The sequence below is a fragment of the Vulpes vulpes genome, chromosome 15 (assembly GCF_048418805.1).
Source record: "Vulpes vulpes isolate BD-2025 chromosome 15, VulVul3, whole genome shotgun sequence".
Lineage (NCBI taxonomy): Eukaryota > Metazoa > Chordata > Mammalia > Carnivora > Canidae > Vulpes > Vulpes vulpes.
This window is the reverse complement of record NC_132794.1, coordinates 14,590,415-14,604,562: the sequence shown is the minus strand read 5'-3', so window position 1 is coordinate 14,604,562 and position 14,148 is coordinate 14,590,415. Positions and strand designations below refer to the sequence as shown.

Below are 14,148 nucleotides of genomic sequence, written 5' to 3'. Positions count from 1 at the left end.
TACTTTTTCTTCTTTACGATTTTCTTACTAACATTTTCTTTTACTTAGCTTACTTTATTGTAAGGATAGAGTATATAATATATATAACTACAAAATCTAAGCTTATCAACTATTTATGTTCTTGATAAGGCTTCCATGGACAGCAGGCAACTAGTTAGTTAAATTTGGGGGGGGGTCAAAGGTTACATGAGAATTATCAACTGCACAGGGGTCGGTGCCTCTACCCTCTATATCGTCCAAAGATCAACTGTACTCTTAAAGCTTTATAAAAAAAAATCCTGAAGTAGAGTGCACAGAAATTTGTAGACTGAAGAAGCAGTAGGATGTGTGGTCATGTGAGTTCATGTGTGGTCATGTGAGTTCTGATGTGTGGGCTGAAAATTTCAGTGGTTTTATTGGCAGTGTTTCTTCAGATATGTTCTGAGGAGCAAGAGTTCAGTGAGACACTAATAGTTGTGATTCAAAGAAGAGTCTTCTGATAACAGAAAGGTAGGAGATACTGGATTTTAAAAAAGAAACAGATTTCTTTGTGCAGCATCACAACGAGCCTTTAATATACAAACTCGCCTCATGAATCTCTAAGGGACAGTAGTTCAGTTCTCCACGCTTACTTGGCCACGCAAATAAATTATTACAGAGCACAAAACTCCTACTCTATTCATTAGCAGGGAGAAAGAGAGGGAGGTACCTTGGTCAACTTTACCACGTGACATTCATTTTACAAATGAAATTTTACAAATTTCATTTTTGCAATAAACTTGTGAGTCTGTGCTTGTTTCTTCTTCTCTAGCTAACAAAACACCCCCCAAAACTCACATAGTAATCTTTTCAAGGTTAGCCAATTAGGAAAAGAGTTAGAAAAGAAAATCCCCTTCTACCTGGAGTTCTCCATCACTCTTTCTTCCAGGAGACATTACTTCTGGAAAATTTTAGGACATAGATGATATTTTCTCGCTTATATGGTTAGTTATCAGTGGAACAACAAAAAAGGATTGAGAGACTATGGGAAATCACTATCACCAGACTCTCTCCATCAGTGCTCCCTCAAAACCATTCCAATGAAGTGTAATTAAGTCTAACTAAAATCTAATTAAAAATAGTGTTTGGTAGGCATTTGGTAGCAAGGCTTTCTCTCCAACTGGATTGCCTTCCACAATCCCCTCTTAAAGAGAAACCATGGAGAATCCAAGAAAAATACCAACTTTCCTCTTTGCTAATTGCCTAAAATATTCTCAAATATATATTGTTTTAACTTTGATTTGTGTGATTATCCCTGAATCACTAAAAGAAACAGCTCATCTCTCTTATATTTGATTTCAGCTTAAACGGTTATGTAACTGCATAGATAAGTCCATATACAATACAGCGCACTTTAATGCAAGGAGCTTGAAACTTGAGAGCAGAATAACTAGCTTCAAGTTCTGGCATTTCTACTAACTTGCACTTGAACTTAGGCAAAGCTAACAAGGTACGGTGTTTTCATCGAAAACTGGAGATTTGGGGGATCCCTGGGTGGCGCAGCGGTTTGGCGCCTGCCTTTGGCCCAGGGCGCGATCCTGGAGACCCGGGATCGAATCCCACGTCAGGCTCCCGGTGCATGGAGCCTGCTTCTCCCTCTGCCTGTGTCTCTGCCTCTCTCTCTCTCTCTCTCTATCATGAATAAATAAATAAAATCTTTAAAAATAAAAATAAAAATAAAAATAAAAAAAGAAAAGAAAACTGGAGATTTGAAACCATATAGGAAACATAGCCACAGTTCACGTTTACATAGTATAGACGTTGGGCTTGTAAAATTAATATTAAAGAAAAAGATAAATTATGCAGATAAAATAATATGGTAAAAGAGCTGCTCATTTGCAGTGATATGTTCACATTAGCCAGGCACTCTCTTTTCATCATGCTATAAGACAGTTTCTTTCTCAGATTTGTCAAGGACCAGTAGAAATTCTTGTTAGGACCCACGTGCTCTGTCTGGGTGAAATCTACCTGAGGCCATTAAATCTCTCTAAACAAAGGTAGGAGTTCCTGCTCCAGGTTTGGCAAGATGAACCCACTCTGTCTTTTGTGCATTTGGGGGCTTGAACTTATTCCATATTGACTATGGCCATTGATGCAATAAATCGGTGGCATAAGATGAACTGAAAACTCCCCAAGAGTAACATTTGGAATGAAAAAAATAATAAAGTGTCTGCAGTGAAGTCCTGATGAGTAACTTCAATGATTACATATAGCATACACCACCAGAATATAAGCTTCAAGGGGGCTGGTGTGTTTGTTTTATTCACTGTTGTGTGCTCTGCCTCTAGAATTACGTCTGGCTCACGGTAAGGGAGTAAGCATATAGTAAACATTTGTTGAGTGAAGAATAGATATTAAAATGATGAGAGAATTTGTGACTAAAAAACAAAGTTGTAAGTTTTTGTACACTGAAGCAAAAATACAAGCAAATATGTATGAAGCAGAGTTTGGAACTTTGGGGATCCTGAAGGTTAAACATTTTAATTAAAATGACGTTGTGGCCAACTTGATAATTAAAATAAAATCCACTTGGGTCTCTCTTAAGGAAATACGAGCATTTGGACAACTATATTGTCATTTGACTTTCCATGCCATTCACATAAATTTCCACAATATTTCTCTTTATATGCTATATGTACTTGCATAATAGAATTATATTTTTAGTACTTTGTTCACAAATGACAAAAATTGTTTACTTGATCCCCTCTCTGTGAAATAGGAAAGGCGGATACCACTGTGGCTAAGTCACAGAAGAAGAGATTTGGGTTCAGAAATACTAAATGTGTAACAGAGATACACCACATTAACTACTGAGTCCCTATTCAGGAATAAAATGCCAATAATGAAAAAAAAAAAGTAAAAACAAAACAGCAAAACAATTATAATGCAACTAATGTACCCATATACTGCTCAAAGTACTTTCATTTTCTATTTTAGGTATTCTTACCAATGTCACTATGAAGTTGCAATTATCTTAGTTGGATTTTTCAGGTGCAGAATGAAGACTTGGTGAGACTGAATAACTCTTGCTGACATAGCTCATAAGTCTTGGAAAGGGGACTTGAACCTGTGCTTTGTGACACAAATCCTGTGGCAGAAAGCCTGGCTCCCAAAACTTGACTCTTAACTCTATGCTTTTAGAGTACCCCCTCTACGACTGTGTATATTGAGGTGATATGTAAAAATATAGAGATGTAAATATATTTTTCTGTTATGATCATTATTAGAAATATGATACATCTGTCTCAGAAATTGCATATGCACATGGCATTGTTTTTTTGTTTTGTTTTCTTTCCTTTTCCACTAACGGATGGAGGTATGCCGCTGTCTATTCAGATCACCCTGACCCTGCTGTAACTATTAGTTATAGGTTGGCTGGCCATATGACTCTGAAGCTCAAGTGTGGGGAAAATAGTAGTGGGAATTAACTGGTCGTTAAGGTACACTGGAGTATACAGAGAAGAAGGGAGGACCCACCATCCCCTAGAGAATTCCCAGCAGCTGGCCATATTTCTCTTCCATGAAGGATACAGGGAAGCCTCTGGAGTGTAGTAGTAATGTTTTGGGCACCTCCATCCTGTGGGATCCCCTTCATGTCTCTAAAAGGTGGTGTGAGGTTGGTTAAACTTTTCAACAGACATCCACTAAAAGTGTGAGAACCATGTACATGCACATAGTAAATGACCTCTCTGATATTTAGCATTCATGAATTTTATCTTAAATTTTATACCTTTCATTGGCTTTCCTCAATAGCTCAAGTTGAAGCAGACACTCACAAGAAAAGTAGACTGCTAATGAGTTCATTGACGCATTCAAGTGCCTTTTCATATAAACACAAGGCAAAGTGCTTAACATTAATGCTGTACTTCGGATATTTTAAGTTATTGGAAAAGATGGAAGTCAGTAATCAAGAGTCCCTTTTTGTGGTTGGTTGGTTGGTTGGATTGCTCATGGTTTGTGGGAAATAGAAGAAAAGACGAGAGATGAAAAAGAATGCTTTTCAATTCTCTTTCCTTTCCTACGCACACGCACGCACACACACACATACACACACTTCACACACTTGCTTAGTCTCTGACTCCTTTGATATTTTGTATTCAGTGTTGGACTTGGCTGACATAAGAAACTCCCCGTAGAGAGGTAGGTTTCCTCTGAGCTAAGGCTGGTTTCCATGGTGCTGAAATGTCCATTTAAAAGTAAGCATAGTCCTGAGGTACACACAGGGTAGTGCTCATGCCAACCACAGGTCACTCGGAGCCAGAAGGAGTTAAGACATTTGTACTGCACATAAACAGCACCAGGCCATGCAATTTTGCTTTATGCATTTCGGCTCACATTTAGAGAAAGGAAATCTCATTATCTTACACCATATATTTTAAGGTCAGTGAATCATGTTGGGTTGTTTTCACTTTGAAAACCACTTTTAAATGTATGAGTGTAATTGCTTGGATAAATACTCGGATCTGTGAACAAGTATGTTTTAAAACATCCTTTTCCACTCCTTCTGGGAACTCCTTTAGGTTTGGGTAATTCCACCTTAAGTTTATTATAGAGGAAGGAGGACTATTGGCTGGCATAGCCCGTTCTAGTATGTCTAGATTTGTCTGTTTTAAAATAGATAAGGTATAAGCAAAACACCAATTAAGTTAGTAAGTGTTGAAAATTGTAACACACATTCATCATTAATTTAGTATTGTTTAAAAGGACTTGTTCTTGGGTTGTGGAGGGTTGATTGCATTGGGGGGGGGGACAAGGATATTAAGGCTGGAATATTTCTAAGATGAAGGATATTTTAGTTATGAGTGGTATTTTGTGTGTGTGTGTGTGCATGAAAGGAATACTTTGAAACTCTTTTAATGGGCAGTCTAAATTATCCAAAAATGCACATTATTATTATTATCTATAATCTAGAGAAATACATCTGCAGTAAAAAAAGAGTATTAGGTATCTTTTCTTTTCTTGAAAATTAGATCGCATATGCCTAAAGAAAATGCATTTCAAAGTAGAAACTTTTTTTTTTTTTTTCCTTTACGTAATAGCCATGTTAAGTGACAAGAACTAGTTTCTGGATCTTTGGAAAGAGGTTGGCTGATTGCAGGCCAGAATCAGTAAAGTTATTGAGAAATTTCAGCTCGTCACTTGGTGAGTGCTCTGCACTGTTCTGTGCACGCTCTGTGGGTTCCTGGAAAGGGTGTGAATGGGAAGCCTTTAGAGCTCAGGACATCACTCTTGCTACCTCAAGCGGGGAGACTGGAGAGGCTGGGAGACCCACAGGGTGTCTGAGCCTCACCTGTGGCTCCCTCTTTGTGTCCCTAAGAAGCACACTTGGTTGGGGAAGGAGGAGGACAGACTAAGGGGATAGAAATTGGGTCTGGTGAGGACACTAAAAAGAAGGCAAAGAGCCTTTTGAACGCCCCCACGCCCAACAGCCTAGAAATCACTCAGAGCCTCCACTAACCCAAGGCGGTGGGTGCTGTGCATGTAGGCGTCGGAATCCACCTACTAGCAGAGCCCCCACCGTCCCACCCCTTCTATTGTCCTTGCCTTTCGCTCTCCCGAGGAGGCTGCCCCAGGGTTCCCACTTTCAGCCTTCCAGTGTCTCGATCCCGTCTGAAGCGGGAGTCCAGGGTCCTCCGGGGAGTCCTCCTGGGAGTCCTCCCGCCCCTGCTGCCGCCGGCCCGCGCTCTCCGCTCCTGAACTCTCAGCCGCAGAGCCCGTCCCAGGCTCTGCCCCCCTCCCCGTCCTGGGGAACCCTCCAGACTTCGGAGTCTCCCCGCGTACAAGTACCCAACTTAGGGCTGCAAACTTGGGAGGCTCGGGGTTACCGGGTGCGGGGAGATGCCTGCGATCTCCAGGCGCCCGGGTCGCCCGGTTGTTGGGCGGGAGGGGGATGCTGCGCCTCGGGGCCGCCCGACGCCCCCCGGGACCCGGCCCCCGGCCCCCCGCACGCCCGCGCCGCGTCCCCGGAGCCCGGATTGAAAAACCCGCCAACCGCCCCCCGCGGGGAAGCCCGGCACTGGCCGGGAGGGCGGCAGTGACGCGGCTTCCCCTTCCTCGGAGCCCCCCGCCCGCGCGCCGCCTCCCGGGCCTCGTCCCGCCGGCCGCGGGTCACTCACCGATCCTGAGCACCTGCGGGGCGGTGTGCGGGAGCACGCAGCAGAGCAGGCAGACGAGCGCCCGGCCGGCGTCCCCGGTCCCCAGCCCCGGCCGGGCGGGCAGCGCGCGGCGCCCCATCTTCCCGGCTTCTTTAATTCCTGCCGAGCCCCAGCCGCGGCCCGCTCGGGCCGGCGCCCGGCCTCATCCTCCCCGGGATGCTCGGCGCCCGCGCCCTGCGCCCCCCGCGGACGCGGGTCGTGGGAACGCGGCGCTGGCGGGCGGCGCTGGGCTGCTCGGGATGCTCGGGATGCTCGGGATGCTCGGGCTCCGGGCCGCTGCCGCTCGCCCGTCCCGCTCCTCCTCCTCCTCCTCCTCCTCCTCCTCCTCCTCCTCCTCCACCGGCCGCAGAGCGCGGAGGATCGGCGCGGAGCGCAGCGGAGGAAAGTTGCTGCCCCGATCTGCGGGCACCGTCTCCCCGGTCCGTCCTCCGGTCTGGTGGGAAGTGGGGAGGTGGGAGGGGGGCAGGTGGAGGGCGCAGCCAGACGAGGAGCGGCGAGGGGGAAGCAAGGCGGAGGAGGATGGAGAAAGGGCACCCACCGGGTGAGTCGGCGCAGGGGCTCGGAGCGAGCAGGGTGGGCGCCTGCAGGCTAACTGGCACCGGGGCCACGCGCTGGCCGCCCTCGATCCCTGCTCGGCCCCCGCCCCCCCGCGCTGGCCCCACCCTGGATTCGCTGCCCGCCCCAACACCGGCGAGCCAGGCACTCACACACGCGCACACGCACGCACGTTCTCCCTTTGCATCCTCAACTTTGCGCTGCGCTGCTGGAAAGTCGGAGTGTGGCAGACTCGACCCCGAGAGCATCTTATCTGGCGCCGGTGCCACCGAGGCAAAGTCTGCGCTGCGGGCCGCGAGTGGCAGAGGGACCTCCTAGGGGACGGCCCCGCGTGCCTCTCAGGGGGTCGCGGAGGCCACCAGCTACGCCTCTCCCCATCCCTGGCTGCAGGATCGCCTAGTCGGACGCCGGCGTTTTGGAGAAGAGCCGAGCTTGCTCCCGTTTTAAGTCGGGCAAGGAGGAGAAGGAAGAGAAGGAGAAGAAGGAGCAACCTCCAGGACTCTAAGATTAGAGCGGCTGCCTTCCTACTCAGACCCCAGATAATCTCTTGTGAAATTGCTTCCGTTTACAGATGGAGAATTGGGAAAGGGCAGCTTCCAGCGCCACTCCTTTTCTTGATTTCTTTTGACTGGCACGTCTGAACGCTGGAAGACAGGCTATTTTAGCAATGTAGGTTTGGAGACTATTTCTCTGTAGAAGGACAAGGACACCTCCCTGGGGAAATCATCATCAGCATTTGATCATTTTTGGCTTAATTTCCTTTGAGCGTCCTGGGGGAATGTTCTATATAAATGTTTGCTAGCTGTGCATTAACATTCATAGAGATCCCCCCCGCCCCTCCACTAAGTATGGATTTTTGGAGGACTGGCCTAAACTGAGTCAATCTATCTGAAAAAGATGTCTATAGACATGCCTAGAATTGGAAGTACAAAACAAATCTAATGTACTTTAAGTTTCATTCACTCATTCACCAAATGCATGAGTTTCTTGCATGTGGTGCCAGAGACTGTACTTTTTTACTGAAGACCCTATATGGGCAAAAGTGCACCACCTGTCCTCAAGGGAGGTTATAGTCCCACTGCTGGAAGTGCTGTTCATACCTCTAAAGTAGGGGGCTAGTTCTGGGTACCCTGGGAGGAGAGATGCCAAAACAGAACACATTCACAGATGAGAAGGAGCGCTGATCTGGATTTAGGATTGCATCTTATGCATGGATTGGCAAAACTGAGAAGAATTAGGAACATATGCTGGTCATCTTCAGAAATTTGAAGAATTCTTATGTTGAAAGGAAGTAGTCTTAGTGTTAGTTGAGTGAAAAGAAATAAGAAAAATGAGAACACTGGATGGAAGTTGTAAGAAGAGTACTTTTCACCCAATTTCTGTGTGTGGGGGTGGGAGCGTTGCTGTCAGGAAAGTGTCAAAACAGGGTATGGCCTGCTTCAGAAAGGAGTCAGATTCTCCATTCATTCAGTCACTCATTGGTTCACTCAGTGTATATTAAGTGCCTAGTTTGTGGGAGGCATTGTGCCAAGCCCTGGAGATACAGCCAGAATTTGGTTGTTGCCATGATGAAACTCAAAACTAATAAAGAAGTGTGATGAGTTACAGAAAAAAAAAAAGGTATTTTGTGCATGAAGAAAAGAAATTTAACCTCATTATAGGAGTTTGGGAAGGACTTGATGATGGAGTGATGTTTCAAAGCTCAGAAATGGGTAGTTTACCGGGGATTGCTAAGTGCTTCTTAGAGCAAAAATAAATATAAAGATTGTTAGAGAATTTATTTTGAAACCTGAAGACTTGTGTTAAGTATGATCAGTTGTCTCTTTTTTTCTTGCTACATCCAAGGCCAATTGATAGTGAAGATTGCATCACTAGATCTTGAGAACCCAAAGTCTAGAATTAGATCAGCTTTAGAACAAACAAGCGTTTGAACCCTAGTTTTACCTAATTACAGATTTTGTAGTCTTGGTTAAATTACTTTATTTCCCTGTAGTAGAGATTACTAGTGCTTATCCATATCCGTTTTTCTTCTTCCCACGCATGTTAAAGTCTGTGCCTTTTCAGTTAGGTGTAATCATGTGAGCATTTGTAGCTAACAAAATACGAGTGGAAGTGGTATGTGCCATTTCTCAGTGAAAAGGAAAGCAGCAAAAGATCTCACACGACCCTTCAGCATCCTCTTCTCCTGGCAGGGTAACCCTGAATGCCACAGGTTCTAGAGGACAGGATGAAAGCATCCTAGATCCCAGAGCCATCTAATGGAGAGGACTTACTCTGAATAGTTGTCAGACTGGCAACAAACTGGTGACATAGCAGTAACAAAGCAATGTTGGGTTGTAGTCAATTAAGAACTTGAGGTCTGTTTGTTACTACAGCATGACCTATTCTACACTGACTGACACGTTCTCTGAGACTTGATACCCTCATCTGGGAAATGAAAAATAGCATTAACACAGTGGGGCCATTGGAGGATTGTATTAACTACTCCATATAATGTATTTTTCCAAGGATCTTGTTCCTCAGTATAATTAGTTCGTTCGTGGTAATTACTTTTTTGGTTAAATGAATCTACACATATATTACTAGTTTAAGTATGCCTCATATGGTAGAGACTAAAATACGTAGTCTGGTGGGAAATGAGTTAATAATATTGATTCAATTAATGGTATAGTGATAGTACTTGGTTCAATACCATTTAAGGAAATTTTATTACTTTTATTATTTTTATTACAGTTCATTTTGATTAGTTGGAGATCTTAGAAAGATTGCATTTCCTAAAGGAGATTTTTTTAAAGGATACTTGGCACACTTAACTTACTTTTTTGTATTTGTAAAATTCTGTAAAGCTTAAAACTGAAATTTATTTCCTTGTTAAAATGCTTCCCTTCACTGCTCATGTACGCAGGCTCATGGTGTTGAGTTACTCATGAGTGATCAGCAGCTGCTGTTAATTTGTTTTGTGCTTTTTAGAAAAACTGTATTTTGTGTATATATGCATCTCGTTATTTTTTGCTCAAAATGACTATGTTAATCACTTTTGATTCACATGTTTATAGTGCCCTCTTAAGAATAAAAATGTACAATTGAATGCATACTGTCTTTTCCCCATCTCCCAGACTTTAAGCTTAAATTGATACAGTGTGGTTAGTAATAAAGCAGTAGAGGAACATGCAGGGTTTTGCTCCCTGTGAGAGGGGATGACATACTTAGATACTAATCCATTTAAAATTACTTAATTTTTAGAAGATAATCAGATACAAAAAGAGAAGATAACTAGATACAAAGAAAAATAGTTTAAGATAAACTAAGGAACCTAGATGAAAACTGTGTTTTCAAAATGTAATGAGTATACTTTGAGTATACAGTGTTACCCAGGGCATAGAGAGCAAAAGATCAAGTGACTTTTTGAGCCTCCTACAAATGTGTGGCTGATTTAGGGTCAAACTCCACATTTTTAGCTGCTTCTTTGTCTATACTTCTTTTCCTAGGTGATGTCATATGTTTCTAAGATGTTAAATGCCTTTAAGGCAAGGATTCCCAAATTTTACCTTGTGCTCAGATTTTGCCTCTGAACTCCAGATTCACACCTCCAATTCTAATTACTGTTTCTGGCCTGACCTGTCAAACTCTTGATTCTGTGCCACAGCATTGCCCCCTCCCCAAGTCCTCTTCCAATTGCTCTCATTTCAATATGCAAACCACCTTCCATCCTGGAACCTCAGGATAAGATTTTTGATTTCTCCCTGACTTTTCCCCCCATATCCAGTCCATTTTCATACAGTATTGATTTCACCTCCAAGATATTCCTTTAATCTTTTTTTTTTTTCTGTAGCTTCATGGCTACCACACTAGTGTGAGGTTCCTCAACCTCAAAACTTTTGATATTTGGTTGAGAAAATTATTTGTTGTGGGGGCTGTCCTGTGCATTGCAGGATGTTTAGCAACTTCCCTGAACTCTATCCACTAGATGTCAGTAGTACCTTCCTCTCAAGTTGTAACAACCAAAAAATGTCTGCAGACATTGCCAAATGTCCTCTGAAATAGAAAATCATCCCAAGTTGAGAATCACTGCATCATCCAAATCACCATGATCCTCCCTCTGGTCTGTTACAGTAGATTCTTCTCTGTCTCTCTCCCCACATTGGCCTCTTTCTATCCATTCAGCCCATTAGAATCTAAATCAACTACTCCCATTGTTTTACTTCACAATGGCCTGTCTAGGTCCCTCATGTGATGAGCGACTAATTATCTATTTATTTTATCATAAACTTTATTTACTTTATTATAAAAACTCAATATTATAAACCACAGCACTTAGCCCTTGCCTAGCACTTAGGGGGAACTTGATAAATACTCACTGCATGAATACATGAATGAATGATGTCTCATAAGCTTTACCACCTGCAGTTTATAAATGCCTATTTGTAAGACTGAACTGAATAATGAACCAAATTTCTCTTTTGGTTTTACTCAAATCTATGTGGATCAGCTTTTGCTTAGTGTTACTCTCAGGACATTAATGTATTATGCTGTGTCTAGCAAAACTGGAGTATAAATCTTACATGTGTTTCTTCAAATTTCGGTAAAATGTGATATGGAGTAGAGATTTCTCTGACCATTTCACTCTTCAATACTGAGGCTGTCATTACGCACACCTTAACAATTTTACTACAGTTTTTATATTAACATTGGTCCATCTGTGAAAACACCACGGAAAGCAACTGCAGTGAAATCTTTGAAAGGAAAACAAAAAAGTATCTTATTTACTCATATTTTACATTGTTTTACAACAACCTGAGAGTGTAAAAAAATTCAGTCAGGTGGAAGGTCTGAACCAAGTGGGTGTTTGGCTACCTCCATGCATAAGTGAGCTTCCTCCAAGAGTAAAGGAGAAAAGATCCAAGCGGGGCACTCAGATGTCAGGAGACCTGAGTGCCCACCCTGGCCTGATCGCTGACCATGGCTCACTTGTTCTTGGTCAAGTCACATAACTTCTTCTGGCCTCCACCATATCAGGAAGTAGTTAGACTAATGCCTAAAAGTCAATAGGGATTAATGTTCTCCATTTTTCCTTTCAGTCCTGAAAGGCATTTTTACAAAGGAAGGGCTCACAATTCATCTCAGTTTCCCTTTTAGTTATAAATAAGATTTTTATCTAATAAAGTTATAAGTTTTATCTTATAAGTTATAAATACGATTTTTCAATCTTGAAACTTAAGATTATTGAATTAGTTATTGAACTTGTTCAAGATTAGTTATTGAATTAGTTCAATAAATCTTGAACTAATATTTATTGTTTGTATTCATTTTGCGCATAGTATATATGCTAGGCTCTGTTTCTAGTATTAACATACTTAATACCTAGAGAAACCTTGGAAGGTAAGTACTCCTCTTCTGCAAATGTTACTGGTGAGGAAAATGAGATACAGAAATATGGAGCAACATGGCAGAAATTATACAACGTGTCAGGTCAGAAATTACACAACGAAAGGACAGAGCCAGAATTTGAACTCAGTCTAGTTCTAGAGCACCCACTTTCTTTTTTTAGGTGAGGTGAAATTTACATAAAAATAACCACTTAAAAGGGAATATTTCACTGACAATTAGCACCTTCACAATCGAATACAACTCCCGACTCTACCTGGTCCCAACGTGTCTGGCAAGTCCTACATGTGACAGAAGCAAGAAGGATGAAGTCAGAGAGGTAGTGGGTATGTAGATCTGCTAAGGACTTGTGGGATGTTGTAAAGGCTTTGATTTTTAGTCTGAAGGAACTAGGAAATCACTGGTGGCTTTGAATAGAAGAGTGACATGGAAGGCTTATGTTATGTTCTGTTTCAGGTGCATAGTAGGTATTAGAGACACAGTGAATAGATTTGGTTCTTTCCCTCATGGAGCCTCTGGTCAAGTAAACAGTTATATAAATAAATACAGACATACTAATTAAAACTTTTTAAAGTACAAATTGTACAAATCCTAAGTGCAGAGCCCAAGAATGAATTATCACAAAGTGGACACCCTCATGTAATCAACAACTCAAACAAGAAACAAATCACTATCAGAACCTTTATGGCATCTCTCAGCCACTTCCCATCCCTGGTCCCAAATCACCACTACCATGACTTTCAATGACAGAGATTAGTTTTGCCTGTTTTGAGACTTAATATAAACACAGTATATATATATATAAAAAAAAAAAACACAGTATATATTCTTTTGTACCTGACTTATTTCAAATGACAACTAACATTTACTAAGCCTTTACTGAATGCCAGGCACTACCTTTATGGGTCTACTACAGTTCAGAGACACTAGGACCCTTCGAGATGGTCACTGATTGTAATACTCTCATTCTACAGAAAAAGACACTGAGTCATAGAGACAGAATGCAGATTCCATGAAGGAAAGTGAAAGGATGTGATAGATTTGAAAAGAGGAATTTGCTTTGGAGTAGGACCTTAAGAAAGTTTTAAGGAAGTAGCCTTCTTAGGTTGCTGAAGAAGAAAGAGAAGAACACTCCAGGCAGAGAGTAGGCTCCGTTGTGGGAAGCTCTCAACCAAAAAAATGTTTGAAATAAGGCCTAAGTGGGCAGATAGGAGTTGGAGAGAGGGTGGCACCAGATGAGATGAGGAATGTGAGCAGAGCCCAGATCTTCTGGAATCCTTACCAACTTCTTGAAGATTTGAGAATTTATCCTAAAGATAATAGGAAACATTTGGTTCTGCCTTCATCTTTCCTACCTATACTCATCCGTCATTATTTACCTAGCCAGCTATGTGCTTTGTAAGACAGAGTTTTCACCACCCAGGTCACCTTCTCCTTGTGTTTGCCTCTTGTGAGTCTCACCATTTCTCCTTTCCAGCCACATTGTGTAGAACTTTCTCTCTTGGATCCTGTGGTGCTGGTCCTCTGCTGGTCTTCACTCATGTCCGCATCTTCACATCATAGGATATTTCCCAAAACTGCTTGATGCACCTTGAATGCTCTTTTCTTTACACTTTTCCTAATGAAGGATTATTCATGCTTCACATCTCATTAGTCAGAAAGACTTCCCTTGGGTCCACAATGAAAAGTATATCCATCCATCCATCCATTTTGATTCTTTTATAGCACCCTGTACTTTTCCTTCTCAGCATTTGTCATAATTTTAGCTATTCACTCATCTGTTTACGTTTTCCTCATCTTATATTGCAAGCTCCAGGGATGCAGGATCTATGCACATTGGGGTTCTGGGCACATTTAGCACCTTCACCCAACTCTTGATACGTAATCAGAGCTCATTTAATATTTAGATTGATTGGGTTTGACTGCTGGGGATGTCAAGAGGTCTATAAGACATGACAGGAAATGTCAATTCAGGAAATGAGATATAAAATGACCTATTTTGTGCAGATAACTCATGTATGCAAAGCTTGCTTAA

At 42.3% G+C, this 14,148-nt stretch overlaps 1 protein-coding gene across 12 annotated transcripts in view; it reads right to left on the bottom strand.

Annotated features, from left to right (window-relative positions):
• The window catches only part of GRIK1 (glutamate ionotropic receptor kainate type subunit 1), a 365,694-nt gene extending 355,882 nt beyond the window's left edge, over positions 1-9,812 (bottom strand). For 6 of the 12 annotated variants that reach the window (XM_025985410.2, XM_025985412.2, XM_025985411.2 and 3 more), the window contains exon 1: positions 6,135-6,590. In XM_025985410.2, the coding sequence (XP_025841195.1) occupies positions 6,135-6,252 (118 nt within the window). In that variant the 5' untranslated portion in view covers positions 6,253-6,590. Of the gene's footprint in view, positions 1-6,134; positions 6,591-6,880 lie in introns of those variants that run through there. The other 6 variants (XM_072740870.1, XM_072740871.1, XM_072740874.1 and 3 more) reach the window with 5 other exon arrangements.
• Positions 9,813-14,148: the final 4,336 nt, after the last annotated feature.